Consider the following 14,376-nt stretch of genomic DNA (forward strand, 5'->3'; position numbering starts at 1 on the left):
GAGGACAACCAACAACTGCATCAATCAATACGAAGCCGAGTAGCTTCTCGCACATGCTACAGAGGTGAAACAACGTGTAAAGCGCTTCCTCTTGAACAAAGCATTCAATTTTTCTGAAATTGTAATCATTTGTTTGTCTGTACACGTGTATCACATCTACCGACTTGTATCCCACTCGTATAATTCCTTCATGTTACACCTTTTTGTCTTAGAGTGTATGAAATACTGTAAATCAATCTTTTTGCCCCTGTAAGCCGCTAGACAGGCAACCTGCAACTGGGATGTGTGACGAGTCCACCTGTTTGGTCATACAGACTGAGAGGAGTACCTCGCATCGTTGAGCAACGCGTCCAGAGCACTGCTGAACGTGTCGTACGTGAGGTGCTGGTACTCCAGAAGGAGGCCAGTGCCCCTCTTGGCCGCCCTCGCTGCATTGGCCACCTGGTCACCGCCGAACGGAATGGCCAGCACAGGTACGGCGGCCATCGTCGTCTCCACCATGCTCATCTGACCGGCGTGAGTGATGAAAACACGCGTGTTAGGGTGATCTGGAACACAGGGGCAAGACATCGCTGGTTACTTGTCGTCACTTTCACTTCATTTGTTTCATTATGAACAACACGTGATGAACGGCAGATCTGTTTTATTCAGATGTTTTATCTAGTCAGCTTCAACCGTCAATACCTGAAATAGCGCAAATCACAATTTGGTGAAGAAATGACAGCACCAAACAATAATAATAATAATGATGATTGGTTTGTGGGCACTCAACTGTGCGGTCATCAGCGACCGCACAAATTCCCAAGTTTTACTCAGTCCATTCTCGCCACTTTCATGAATGATGATGAAATGATGAGGCAACACTGTCACCCAGTCATCTAGAGGCAGGTGAAAATCCCTGACCCCGCCGGGAATCGAACCCAGAGCACCAATCAAGACGGTGTTATATGCGAACCGCGACTAAATACGTTCCGGATGATATCATCATCACTGCCGGCCTTTGTGGCCGTGCGGTTCTAGGCGCTTCAGTCTGGAACCGTGTGACCGCAACGGTCGCAGGTTCGAATCCTGCCTCGGGCATGGATGTGTGTGATGTCCTTAGGTTAGTTAGGTTTAAGTAGTTCTAAGTTCTAGGGGACTGATGACCACAGATGTTAAGTACCATAGTGCTCAGAGCCATTTGAACCATTTTGAACCATATCATCATCACTGTCTGGCACGATTATAAAAATTTAAGTCTCTAGTGACTGATAAGACAGTGTAGATGCGAGCGCTAACATATTACAGACAAGAACTTGTACCTGAACTTGAACTTTGTTCTTTTGAATATAGAAGTCAGGGACCCAGCATATTCCCAAATCACAACTTCCGTAGATTTATCTTTATATATACCTTCTGGCCGTTTGTTAGTAATAAATTTGAACACAAAGTATGGCAGGATCAACAGGATCACACCTAGGTAAGGAGCTCGAACCGACAGAAAAGGAGAAAATCTTCCAGAACACTAGGTTATTGAAAATGAAGAGAGCCTTGTACAGAGCACAGTGTATTTACAACAAGAAATGTCTTTCCACCTGCACCAAAATTCGTCACTAAAATACTGTAATCAAACTTGCGGTGCTGTACGCCAGTGAGACACTGATGTTACACACAAAGACCGACTTTGAGAACATTCTCACACGGGAAAGAAAAATTATTAGGAAAGTTACTGGACCAAACCTCACGGACGAAGGATATAGGCTTCACTCCAGGGATACCACAGAGAAGATCTCCAACATCGCAGCGGACGTTAGAAAGAGGCGACTAAAATTTTATGGACACGTCAGAAGACTGCCACAGACCAGACTCACCAACAGAATCCTCAGGTACATCCAGGGACTCAAGACCACTACATCCTGAATTACACAAGTCAAAATTGATCTGGAAAGAGCCCAGATAGATCCAGCGGACGTCATGGACAAAGGCGTCTATAGATACGAGTTGTACAAGTGGGAATGGTGTCAGAGAAAACAGCACCTAAAGCTCAAAGGCCAAAGCGGACTGAAGAAAGGAAGAAAGGATTTAGTGAACGAATGAAGGAGTACTGGGTGAACAGGAAGAACATGTAGTCATGAATGTTTCGCGTGGTCTGATAAAAGGCATGTAACGAGTGTAATAATTGTGTGTGTGTGTGTGTGTGCGTGTGCGTGTGTGTGTGTGTGTGTGTGTGTGTGTGTGTGTGATTTAAAGCGTGTGAACAACAAAACAAAAAATTCTTTTGCCTATTATCATACAGAACCACACGTATCTCCACTTCAATATCGTGTAGTCAGTGTTTTGCCGTCATAGTATGTAATAGAATCGAATCACCAGAGCCTCTCTGCTAGTAACTGGCCTGCTAAGCAACTACACACACCCGAAAACTGCTCACAGTTGCCACCTTTCACCTGAGATGGCTTCTTTTTTTTATGGTGGCTTCTGACGTCATTCCTATGACGTCAAACACGCTCATGTGTCAGAATTAAAAGCTGTGTAACAAATCAAATGGACATCTGTGCAGTTTCCAACAATGCTGAAGGCCAGTTTCCAGTGTAAAACATTGCATAAAAATACTCTGGCGGAAAAAAAATATCGCAACTCCAAGGAATAAGAGTGACTCTAGTAGCGCCATTATGAGAATGCAAATAAGGTTTGCTTAACACACGCTGTGATAAACGTGAGCGTTGGTTACCTTTGAGATTCGACGCGGTGAGTTGATGTTAGGCAAGAATGCTTTACAGGCACCAAAGACGTCATTATCAGCAGGTCCGTGAGTTTGAAAGAGATCGTGTAACACGGCTACGAGAAGCTGGATCCTTTATTGTATGATAGCAGAACAAACACTGGTAGCAGTTACTTCTGTAAAATATCTGGGAGTATGCGTGCGAAACTATTTGAAGAGGAATGACCATATAAAATTAATTGTTGGTAAGGCGGGTGCCAGGTTGAGATTCATTGGGAGAGTCCTCAGAAAATGTAGTCCATCAACAAAGGAGGTGGCTTACAAAACACTCATTCGACATATACTTGAGTATTGCTCATCAGTGGAGGATCCGTACCAGGTCGGGTTGACAGAGGAGATAGAGAAGATCCAAAGAAGAGCGGCGCGTTTCGTCACAGGGTTATTTGGTAAGCGTGATAGCGTTACGGAGATGTTTAGCAAACTCAAGTGGCAGACTCTGCAAGAGAGGCGCTCTGCATCGCGCTGTAGCTTGCTGTGCAGGTTTCGAGAGGGTGCGTTTCTGGATGAGGTATCGAATATATTGCTTCCCCCTACTTATACCTCCCGAGGAGATCACTAAAGTAAAATTAGATTCGAGCGCGCACGGAGGCTTTCCGGCAGTCGTTTTTATCGCAAACCATACGCAACTGGAACAGGAAAGGGAGGTAATGACAGTGGCACGAAAAGTAGCCCCCCCCCCCCCCCCCGGAGTATAAATGTAGATTTAGATGGATGTTTCTTCCGTGATAGTGCAGAAAGACTAGGCACGAACTTAGCCACTACGAGAATGTACGATCGCAAGAACATCAGGTTCAGAAGGCCCACGTGGCACCACCAAAATAACTGACCATCGTGTTCGGCGTATTTCTCTGGCGCTTCGTACGGCATCTGCAGTAGCTATTTGAGCAGCAGTTGGCACCACATTGTCACAACGAACTGTTAGAAATTGGTACTTCCACAGCTCCGAGACAGACGCCATGTAGCGTGCATTCCACTGACCCTAAATCACCGCCAATAGCGACTTCAGTGGTGGCAAGCGAGAGTTCCCTGGACGTTACGGTGGAAGTCTGTTGTGTTATCTGATGAAAGCTGCCATTAGCAGCAGAGAACGCTTCAAACTCTGAGGACACAAATTGTGGGGCATTGTCGGAGACAATGACTTCAGGAAGGGCCTCAATGCAAAAAACAGACGTCAAAGCAGAATAGTACTGGCAGATGTAGTAGAAACATAGGCACAACTAAAGGAAAGTTGTTGTACGCATCTGTAACTGTCAAACAGCGGGTGTTACAGAAAGGACCCACAAAACAATATGAACGCGCTGCCAAGGCGCAGTAGGAGTCGGCCACGCAAAGAAACGCTGGCGGGGAGCACATTTGATGCTCCGCGCAAGAGCGACAGTTGGCAAGCAAATTCTAAATTTGTTAATCAATGCCGACCCAAGTGCAGTGACGACGTGCTAATTGCTTCGTCCGCACTGTAACCCAATGACCAGCGTGCAGCAATCGGAGGATTTTCGGCTGCATCTACATCTACATCCATACTCCGCAAGCCACCTGACGGTGTGTGGCGGAGGGTACCTTGAGTATCACTATCGGTTCTCCCTTCTATTACAGTCTCGTATTGTTCGTGGAAAGAAGGATTGTCGGTATGTCTCTGTGTGGGCTCTAATCTCTCTGATTTTATCCTCATGGTCTCTTCGCGAGATATACGTAGGAGGGAGCAGCATTACTACTTGAATCCTCGGTGAAGGTATGTTCCCGAAACTTCAACAAAAGCCCATACCGAGCTACTGAGCGTCTCTCCTGCACAGTCTCCCACTGGAGTTTATCTATCATCTCCGTAACACTTGCGCGATTACTAAATGATCCTGTAACGGAGCGCGCTGCTCTCCGTTGGATCTTCTCTATCTCTTCTACCAACCCTATCTGGTACGGATCCCACACAGCTGAGCAGTATTCAAGCAGTGGGCGAACAAGCGTACTGCAACCTACTTCCTTTGTTTTCGGATTGCATTTCCTTAGGATTCTTCCAATGAAACTCAGTCTGGCATCTGCTTTACCGACGGTTAATTTTATATGGTCATTCCATTTTAAATCACTCCTAAAGCGTTCTCACAGATAATTTATGGAATTAACTGCTTCCAGTTGCTGACCTGCTATATTGTAGATAAATGATAAGCGATCTTTCCTTGTATGTATTCGCAGCACATTACACTTGTCTACATTGATATTGAATTGCCATTCCCTGCACCATGCGTCAATTCGCTGCAGATCCTCCTGCATTTCAGTACAATTTTCCATTGTTACAACCTCTCGATATACCACAGCATCATCCGCAAAAAGCCTCAGTGAACTTCCAATGTCATCCACAAGGTCTTTTATGTATATTGTGAATAGCAACGGTCCTACGACAGTCCCCTGCGGCACACCTGAAATCACTCTTACTTCGGAAGGCTTCTGTCCATTGAGAATAAAATGCTGCGTTCTGTTCTCTAGGAACTCTTCAATCCAATTACACAATTGGTCTGATAGTCCATATGCTCTTACTTTGTTCATTAAACGACTTTGGGGAACTGTATCGAACGCCTTGTGGAAGTCAAGAAACACGGCATCTACTTGGAACCCGTGTCTATGGCCCTCTGAGTCTCGTGGGCGAATAACGTGAGCTGCATCGAACGAGGTACAACCACACGAGAGTGATCATTATCAGTTCGTAACAAGATAACGCCGTGGTGTACAGATAAGTTGCACAAAGTAACGTCGAACAAGTGGATCTCGAATCTGCGTAGCAGATGGAGGCCACTGAGTACGAATATACTGCAAAAGAATCTGCAAAGAAGCATCGGCGGTTGTCGCGGAAGCAATGTGACGAAAATCCACCGGAAAACCATCAGCTAATTCCTTATCTTTGCGAATCAATAAACATTCATGACAATTCGGAAGACTCAAACACTGCGTCAGGATCGATAGGTAGACGAGACTTCGCTTCAGCTTTGCTCTACATACGACAGGTCTCAGCGTCACATCCCATCGTCGTCGCCAACTTTTGTATCCCGCCTGGAAGGCGGCGTTTGGGTAAGAGCACGAAAAGGTGAAAATCTCTCGGTACTGCAGTGTGAATTAAAATCACCTTTACTTTAGCAAAAAGAGTGATAGATAACTTTGCAATGTGGTGCGAAGTGTCCCGGCCGTCTGCTCTTCATCAAATTGGCTCAACCTACAGTGGTGCTCGTAGAGTTGAACACGGCCTGCTAGAGGGCGCTGTCGTCGTTGTCTGTCGTAGTGCCAACTTAACTGGCAGCTAAGCCTTTGTTCAGACGGGTTCAATGGCTCTGAGCACTATGGGACAACTGCTGTGGTCATCAGTCCCCTAGAACTTAGAACTACTTAAACGTGACTAATCCAAGGACATCACACACATCCATGCCCGAGGTAGGATTCGAACCTGCGACTGTAGCGTCCGCGCGGCTCCAGACTGTAGCGCCTAGAACCGCTCGGCCACATGGCCGGCCCTAAGCCGTGGCATCGTTGCTATCGACACCACACTCTCAACATGTGCTAACATCAGCTTAGTAGTTTATTTCCTTTCCTCTGATGTGTTTCTTTGTACCTGCAACTCTGTACTCTTCGCCACATTTTTTTGTCGCACCCTGTATAAAACTTTCCCTAGCTGTGCGGAAGTACGAGCAGCATTAGATTTGAGGTGGTACTTGTCGAGATCGTAAGCGACAGTAAATATAGAAACACAAACATCTGACTCACTGAGCACGTCGTTCTGCGGCACCCACGCTGCCGTCTTCACGTTGTCCGGCAGAGGCGGAAGGCTGGAGGCATCCACCTTCCAGAGCACGCGCTGCTCCAGCCTGGAGAACGTGTCCAGCACGGCCTGCAGCTTCTCCGGAGAGAACGAGTCGGGTCGGAACTTTGAGCCGAGGCAGAAATACACGACACCTGCAGGGCTGTCGTTCATGAATTTCTGAATGTCCTGCAATAAAAACGAAAGCACCCAGAGCTCTGTAGAATGAGTGTAGCGCTCACGCAGCATTACGTGACATTCTCGCACTGAAATCTGGACTGTTCCACTCCATTGTTTTGATGTCGTCTGTGCCTGCCGGGTGGACACTTCGAGAGTTTCGTGTCCGTTTCTCGACTACGCGGCACGCAATCACATTTACTGTGGTACAGGGCTTGTTAATAAGGCACATGCGATAATGTGTAACGTCAATCAAAATTTTTGTTGAAGGGTGTGTAGTGTGAAGATCTCAATATGTTTAACAATACCTACGCCTTGAAATCCAGGGAGAATTATCAGTCACACGTTTAGTACTTTAACTTAACCTTGATTGGGGGGGGGGGGGGGAGGGGGCGACTTATTAAAGATTTCGTAGCCGGCCGCGGTGGTCTCGCGGTTCTAGGCGCGCAGCAAGTTCTAAATTTGTTGATCAATGCCGACCCAAGTGCAGCGACGACGCGCTAATTGCTTCGTCCGCACTGTAACCGAATGACCAGTGTGCAGCAATCGGAGCATCTCTGGCTGCATCTACATCTACATCCATACTCCGCCAGCCACCTGACGGTGACTGCTACTGTCGCAGGTTCGAATCCTGCCTCGGGCATGGATGTGTGTGATGTCGTTAGGTTAGTTAGGTTTAAGTAGGTTTGAGTCTACGGGACTGATGACCACAGCTGTTAAGTCCCATAGTGCTCAGAGCCATATTTCGTAAGGAATCTAAAGTATTAAATTTTACGTGGTTTAAAGCAATGTCTGTTAAAAGAATTCAGTATGGTGTATGATAATACTGATGAAGATAATGTTCAGAAAGAGTAATAGTTCATCTAAGTTCGAGTTTTTTCGGGGCATTAAACGGTTTCAATGCAACTGCAAAGAACCTGTTAGTTATTTACGGAACATGCCACTGAAGATTATCCTGACCAGTTAAGTGAAAAATGCGTTTGACAAAACGTTGCACTGCCACGCCTTGCACCGCTGACTGAACATCCATTATTACTTAAAAAAAGAAAAATAGATTAATTTCCCAAGGGTGCCTGGTAAAAGAATAAAAAAGGCAAACTGCCACGACAGTGATTTATTTCAGCTCATCATTTTTGCAGTTCAGATAGAACAGAGCCGAGTTATCCATTGTCATGGTGGAAATCTATTGCAGGGTCTGAACGAACCATTTGTGGAAATATCAGGAAACGTTTTGATTTGCAAAATTTCATATGAATTCAACAGATGCATTTTATAAGTAGGGACATCTTCGTTACGCAACAGTTAACCATTGTCTGTGACTGTTCTGTGGCAAAGCCATTCTGAGCATTACATGCATTTACTGACAGCCAGATGCAGTTTAGATTAATTGGTATCACATACATGAAAAGTAATTTGCATAGTTATGTTCTCGTTTTAAAGTAGGGTAGCAAAGGCGATTCTACACTCATGCTCATAAATTAAGGGCAATTGCAGAATGTGGTGACGCACAACGTGGCACTACACAAAACTGGAGCTAATATCATAGGCACTTAGGGAACACACACGACACAGATCTGTAAGTTCACGGTAATGGTGATAAGTTGAGAAAACCGTCCCGAAACACATGTGCTACAAAACGCCACTGCTTCCTGCGCATGTACCCCGACACCAATGTGGGATATGATCACCGTGCACACGTACACAGGCCGCACAACGGGTTGGCATACTCTGGATCAGGTGGTCGAGCAGCTGCTGGGGTATAGCCTCCAATTCCTGCACCAGTGACTGTCGGAGCTCCTGAAGCGTCGTAGGGGTCTGAAGATCTGCGATATGTCGACCGAGAGCATACCAGCGAACTCGATAGGGTTTAGATCTGGCAAACAGGCAGGCCTTTCCATTCGCCTAATATATTCTGTTTCACGGTACTCCTCCACGATGGTAGCTCGGCGGGGCCGTGCGTTATCATCCACCAGGAGGAAGGTGGGACCCACTGCACCCCTGAAAAGGCCGACATACTGGTGTAAAATGACGTCCCGGTCAAAGACATGCAGGGGTGTATGTGCACCAATCATAATCCCACCCCACACCATCAAACCATGACAGGTCCCTTTCAAGGACACTAAGGGGTGGGTATCTGATTCCTGGTTCACGATAGATGATTGTTCAAATGGCTCTAAGCACTACGGGACTTAACATCTGAGGTCATCAGCCCCCTAGACTTCGAACTACTTAAATATAACTAACCTAAGGACATCACACACACTCATGCACGCGGCAGGATTAGAACCTGCGACAGTAGCAGCAGTGCGGTTCCGGACTGTAGCGCCTAGATGAAAACCCGGCGACAATCACCGTTCAGACTATACCTGGGACTCGTCCGTGAACATAACCTGGGATCACTGTTCCAACGACAATGTACTGTGTTCTTGACACCAGGCTTTACGGGCTCTCCTGTGACCAGGGGTCAGTGGAATGCACCTTGCAGGTCTCTAGACGAATAAACCATGTCTGTTCAGTCGTCTGTAAACTGTGTCTGGAGACAACTGTTCCAGTGGCTGCGGGAAGGTCCCGTTCAAGTCTACCTGCGGTACTCCGTGGCCGTCTGCGGGCACTGATGGTGAGATATCGGTCTTCTTGTGGAATTGTACACTGTGGACGACCCGTACTGTAGCGCCTGGACACGTTTCCTGTCTGCTGGAATCGTTGCCATAATCTGAGATCATACCTTGTGGCACGCGGAGGGCCCGTGCTACGACCTGCTGTGTTTGACCAGCCTCCAGTCGCCCTAGTATTCTACCCCTCATAACGTCATCAATATGCGTTCTTTCAGCCATTTTCAACACACAGTCACCATTAGTACGTCTGAAAACGTCTACACACTTACTCGCTGCACTGTTCTCTGATATACACCAACACACCTCTGCGCATGTGGACTGCTGCCAGCGCCACCGTGCGACGACCGCAGGTCAAATGCACCGCATTGTCATTTCCTGAGGCGATTTAAAACCGCAAACCGCCCATCAGAGCGGTGTTTCACCATGTATCAGCATTATCCTTAATTTATGAGCATGAGTGTAGATCAGACACAGTAATCGGAATTTCAAAAGGTACTTGCTTTGACATTACTAGCCAGAGATTTTGGAGCATACACACAGCTTCCAGTTGCAAAGTAGAAGCTCGTAAGCTTCAAAGTGAAACACGTTCTTCGTTTTACACTGTCGCCACCGTAGGAAGCATCGTCCACTTCGCTACATTTGTTACCTCTTTGTTTTACTTTGGCTGAGGCTTTGTTTATGTAACTTTTTTCGGTACTGCCCTGAGAAACTATTGAGTTTGAAGATCTGTACTTGTCGAACCATTATTTGTAGTGAGACAACCTGTTGATACGAAAGTCTGCCGACTTACTAACTGCACAGTAGCTTACAAGTTACGCGAGACACTCATCTGTGTGTAGAATTCAGCTGGCGAACTGCATCTCCCCTGTTGCACAGTAGCAGTTCCAATTCCTTCTCATCTGTTCTTTTCTCTTCTTCCAGTACTTTTACATCTTTTCACCACGTCTCATTTTTCTTTCTTCACACCACTTCACACCTGTTCAGTTACTGCTTCTGCCTTGGAATCCTACCGCATTTAACTCTTTCCTTCTGAAAAAGTCTCTTTCTGTTTCATCTTCTGATTTTCTATATTTCTAAATATTTTAACATCTTTGACCTAGATTGTTGTTAATTTCTTCCATCATACATACTTGAGGACCTGTTTTGTCAGACCATTGCCGTTCACCCTTTATAAGTACCCAAATAATATCAAGCTTTTTCGTTACTGTTTCTGTTATTTTTTCTATAGTTTACTATATTTCATCATTTGTTCTTAATTTCCAAGCTTCTTTCCATTCAACTGTACCAAAAATTATCTTCATGTTTCTTTCCTCTATCATTTCTGTTTGTCTAATTTATAATTTGATACTAGGAACTCATTTGCATTTTGTAATTCATGATTTTTTCCTTTCTTGGCATTCAATTTTTATTGATTTTTTTTTTTTTTTTTTTTTTTTTTTTGCTGTTCGTATACCCTTTGCATTTTGTTTATCCTTCGGACAACGGAAGATTTTTCTAACCCATTTCCTCACGTTATCCCTCCTAGATACTCGAACTTCCTATTTGCCCAATGTACGATTATAAAAATTTTGGTGTTTTTTTAATGCTAGTGATAAATTTAGTTTTCTTTTTAGGGATTCTTCCGCCTGCTCCACCGTCCGCCCATCCCGAGAGACTGACTTGTACTTCTGCATCTGATCAACAGATAGTATAGAAAAATCATCTGCAAGTACCAGGCAATGTATTTCAATACACTGTTGATTCCTTCCCAGTTTTATTGATGATACTCGATATTCATTTAAATTTTATTCTGCTTCCTTACTCTCCGTTGTAAGACACAGTCAAAGAGGACTGGAACTAGCCATCACCTTGTCTGACACTTATATTTTATTTCATGAACTTTAGTTTTGTGACTGTCTGTAAGCGTTTCACGGATTAGGTATGTCAATTTAGTTTTATCTACTTATTAGCTCATTTATTCTGGTAAATTAGGAAACTGGAAAATTGAATATTTGTGCAAAGGTCTTATGGGACCAAGCTGCTGAGGTCATCAGTCCCTACTTAATCTAACTTACGCTATAGACAACACACACACCCATGCTCGTAAGAGGACTTGAACCTCCGACATGAGGGGCACCACAAAACGTGACAAGACGCCTCAGACCGCGTGGCTATTCCGCACGACGGAAAAATAAGGGCCATCAGGCATTCTACATTCTTCACATTACATTTATTACGACACACATCTTGTAAGAGTTCTTACACCAAACATAGTAAATAACAGCTAAAATAGCTTTGGCGTAAATAGTGGAAACAGTAGATGCTACAGCATATAATGAAGTAATTTATTTGTTCATGAAGCAATGAATTCATACTACAGGCCACTGACAGCAATCGCTGTGAAAGACGTGTGTGGGAAGGCAAGAGGGAGGTTGCAGAACACAGATAACGCAGACGGGGGCAAATGAGACCATCGCTGTTGCCATATGAGGGCTAAGTCCACGAAGCACAGTATCACCCTTTCGTTTTAGCAACTGTCATCACAGTAATGGGATGAAAGGAACGACGACGAAACTTAATTAACTTAATTTACATATTTGACACATTCGTTATTACGAAGAAACAGCTCTCACATCTTACGATAGTTGAAAAAAGTTTCTGATGTATCAGCGGTTTATTGTTTGTTGGCAATTATTTCGAGCAACCGCAAATGTAAACACGTAGGCAGACAAATCCACGATTTTATGCGTATCGCACTAATATCTGAAATATTTCGCTTCTTTGTATCGTCTGGAGGTACGGGGTGTTTCAAAAATGACCGGTATATTTGAAACGGCAATAAAAACTAAACGAGCAGCGATAGAAATACACCGTTTGTTGCAATATGCTTGGGACAACAGTACATTTTCAGGCGGACAAACTTTCGAAATTACAGTAGTTACAATTTTCAACAACAGATGGCGCTGCGGTCTGGGAAACACTATAGTACGATATTTTCCACATATCCACCAAGCGTAGCAATAATATGGCATAGTCTCTGAATGAAATTACCCTGCACTTTATCGTTAGCGAATGTCTCTCGTGCAGTAATGGTAGCGGCGCTGAGGGGTTGCCATGTTTGAATTTTGTATGGATAGAGGTGTAAACTCTGGCGCATGAGACGATACGTGGACGTTGGCGTCATTTGGACCGCAGCTGCAACACGGCCAACGGAAACCTGAGGCCGCTGTTGGATAAGCTGCTGCACTAGCTGCGCATTGCCCTCTGTGGTTGCCGTACGCGGTCACCCTACCTTTCCAGCACGTTCATCCGTCACGTTCCCAGTCCGTTGAAATTTTTCAAACAGATCCTTTATTGTCTCGCTTTTCGGTCCTTTGGTTACATTAAACCTCTATTGAAAACTTCGTCTTGTTGCAACAACACTGTGTTCTAGGTGGTGGAATTCCAACACCAGAAAAATCCTCTGTTCTAACGAATAAACCATGTTGTCCACAGCACACTTGCACGTTGTGAACAGCACACGCTTACAGCAGAAGGACGACGTACAGAATGGCGCACCCACAGACTGCGTTGTCTTCTATATCTTTCACATCACTTGCAGCGCCATCTGTTGTTGAAAATTGTAACTACTGTAATTTTGAAAGTTTGTCCGCCTGAAAATGTACTGTTGTCCCAAGCATATTGCAACAAACGCTGTATTTCTATCGCTGCTCGTTTAGTTTTTATTGCCGTTTCAAATATACCGGTCATTTTTGAAACACCCTGTATAAGCCTACGGATCTGTGGAATAGATTTATCACGGAAACCACGTGATTAGGATGGAAGAAATCTCCATTATGTGATTTCTGTAATGAAGAAGAAGTCGTGAACCATCTAACAGTTTCGAGCACCAGATACGTCATAACAAAACTCTTATTTGAGCATTACTTACAGCAGATGTTCTCTTTAGGACGAAGAAAACTGGACTTGTATTGAATGTGATGTCCAAGCAAATAAATACAGGCGAAACAAAAACGTACGGCACAAATTGCAAGACACATTCTTCACACGTAGACGAAGAAATTATGCTATATGAACATGGGTCTGGAAATGCTTTGTTTCCAAGTTACAACTTATTTTCTCCAACTCATTAATCATGGGAAATACACATACAAAACGCTTCAGCATACCACATGGAACTCTTTCTCACATGAGATGTCCAGTTACGCCATCTGTGGGCACTGACACATGCATTAATCCGGCGTCGTAGAGAATCTCACATGACAATACGGGCTCGGTGACTCTGAATATCTTGTACTGTGGTTCATGCACAAGAGCTTTCAAATGCACCGCAAATAAATGTCCATTGTGTTTAGGTCCGGAGACCGTGGAAGGCCAACCAACTGGTCCATCTCTACCTGTCATTTGCCACTGAATCTTTTATTTAGAAGCCGACAGACAGTAACACTAAAATGAGGTGGTACTCAATTATGCATGAAGTATATGTTTTGTCGTTCGCAGCTCGTGGTATTGCGGTAGCGTTTTCGCTTCCCGCTCACGAGGTCCCGGGTTCGATTCCCGGCGGGGTCAGGGATTTTCCCTTCCTCGAGATGACTGGGGGGGGGGGGTGTTGTGTTGTCTTCATCATCATCATTCATCCCCATGAGGAAGGCAATGGCAAACCACCTCCGCAACGTCCTTCCCTAGTCGGCGGTGCGGCTCTCCCTCATCGTTCCCAACGCTCCTCGGGGTATGGGACTCATCATCATCGTATGTTTTGTCACACAGCTTAAGGCACATCTGCTAACAGATCAGATACAACATTCTCTGCGAAATTATGATAACTTTGCCGTTTCAGCCTGGTGGTGGAAAGTGACGCCCTACCAACGAAACACCACCAATGCTGCTCCAAACAGTGACAGTAAATCTTTTTTAATGATTTGCTTCAATAGTTGCGTGAGGATTGACGTCTGCACATACATGCCGATTGTGAAAATTTACAATCTGATCTGATCTCTTTGAAATTCGTTGAGGAAAGTGAGTTCTAACATGGAAACAATGTGTTTCCAGACCCATGTTAATGTAATATA

The 14,376-nt window shown here is 44.9% G+C and overlaps 1 protein-coding gene across 4 annotated transcripts in view; it reads right to left on the reverse strand.

Moving 5' to 3' along the window:
• The window catches only part of LOC126272922 (UDP-glycosyltransferase UGT5-like), a 146,496-nt gene that overhangs the window by 24,955 nt on the left and 107,165 nt on the right, over positions 1 to 14,376 (reverse strand). For all 4 annotated transcript variants that reach the window (XM_049976211.1, XM_049976212.1, XM_049976213.1 and 1 more), the window contains exons 6-7: positions 6,503 to 6,725; positions 329 to 548 (exon numbers count right to left, since the gene is read on the reverse strand). In XM_049976211.1, the coding sequence (XP_049832168.1) occupies positions 329 to 548; positions 6,503 to 6,725 (443 nt within the window). The remainder of the gene's footprint in view (positions 1 to 328; positions 549 to 6,502; positions 6,726 to 14,376) is intronic.

This window comes from Schistocerca gregaria, chromosome 5, assembly GCF_023897955.1.
Source record: "Schistocerca gregaria isolate iqSchGreg1 chromosome 5, iqSchGreg1.2, whole genome shotgun sequence".
NCBI classification, from domain to species: Eukaryota; Metazoa; Arthropoda; class Insecta; order Orthoptera; family Acrididae; genus Schistocerca; species Schistocerca gregaria.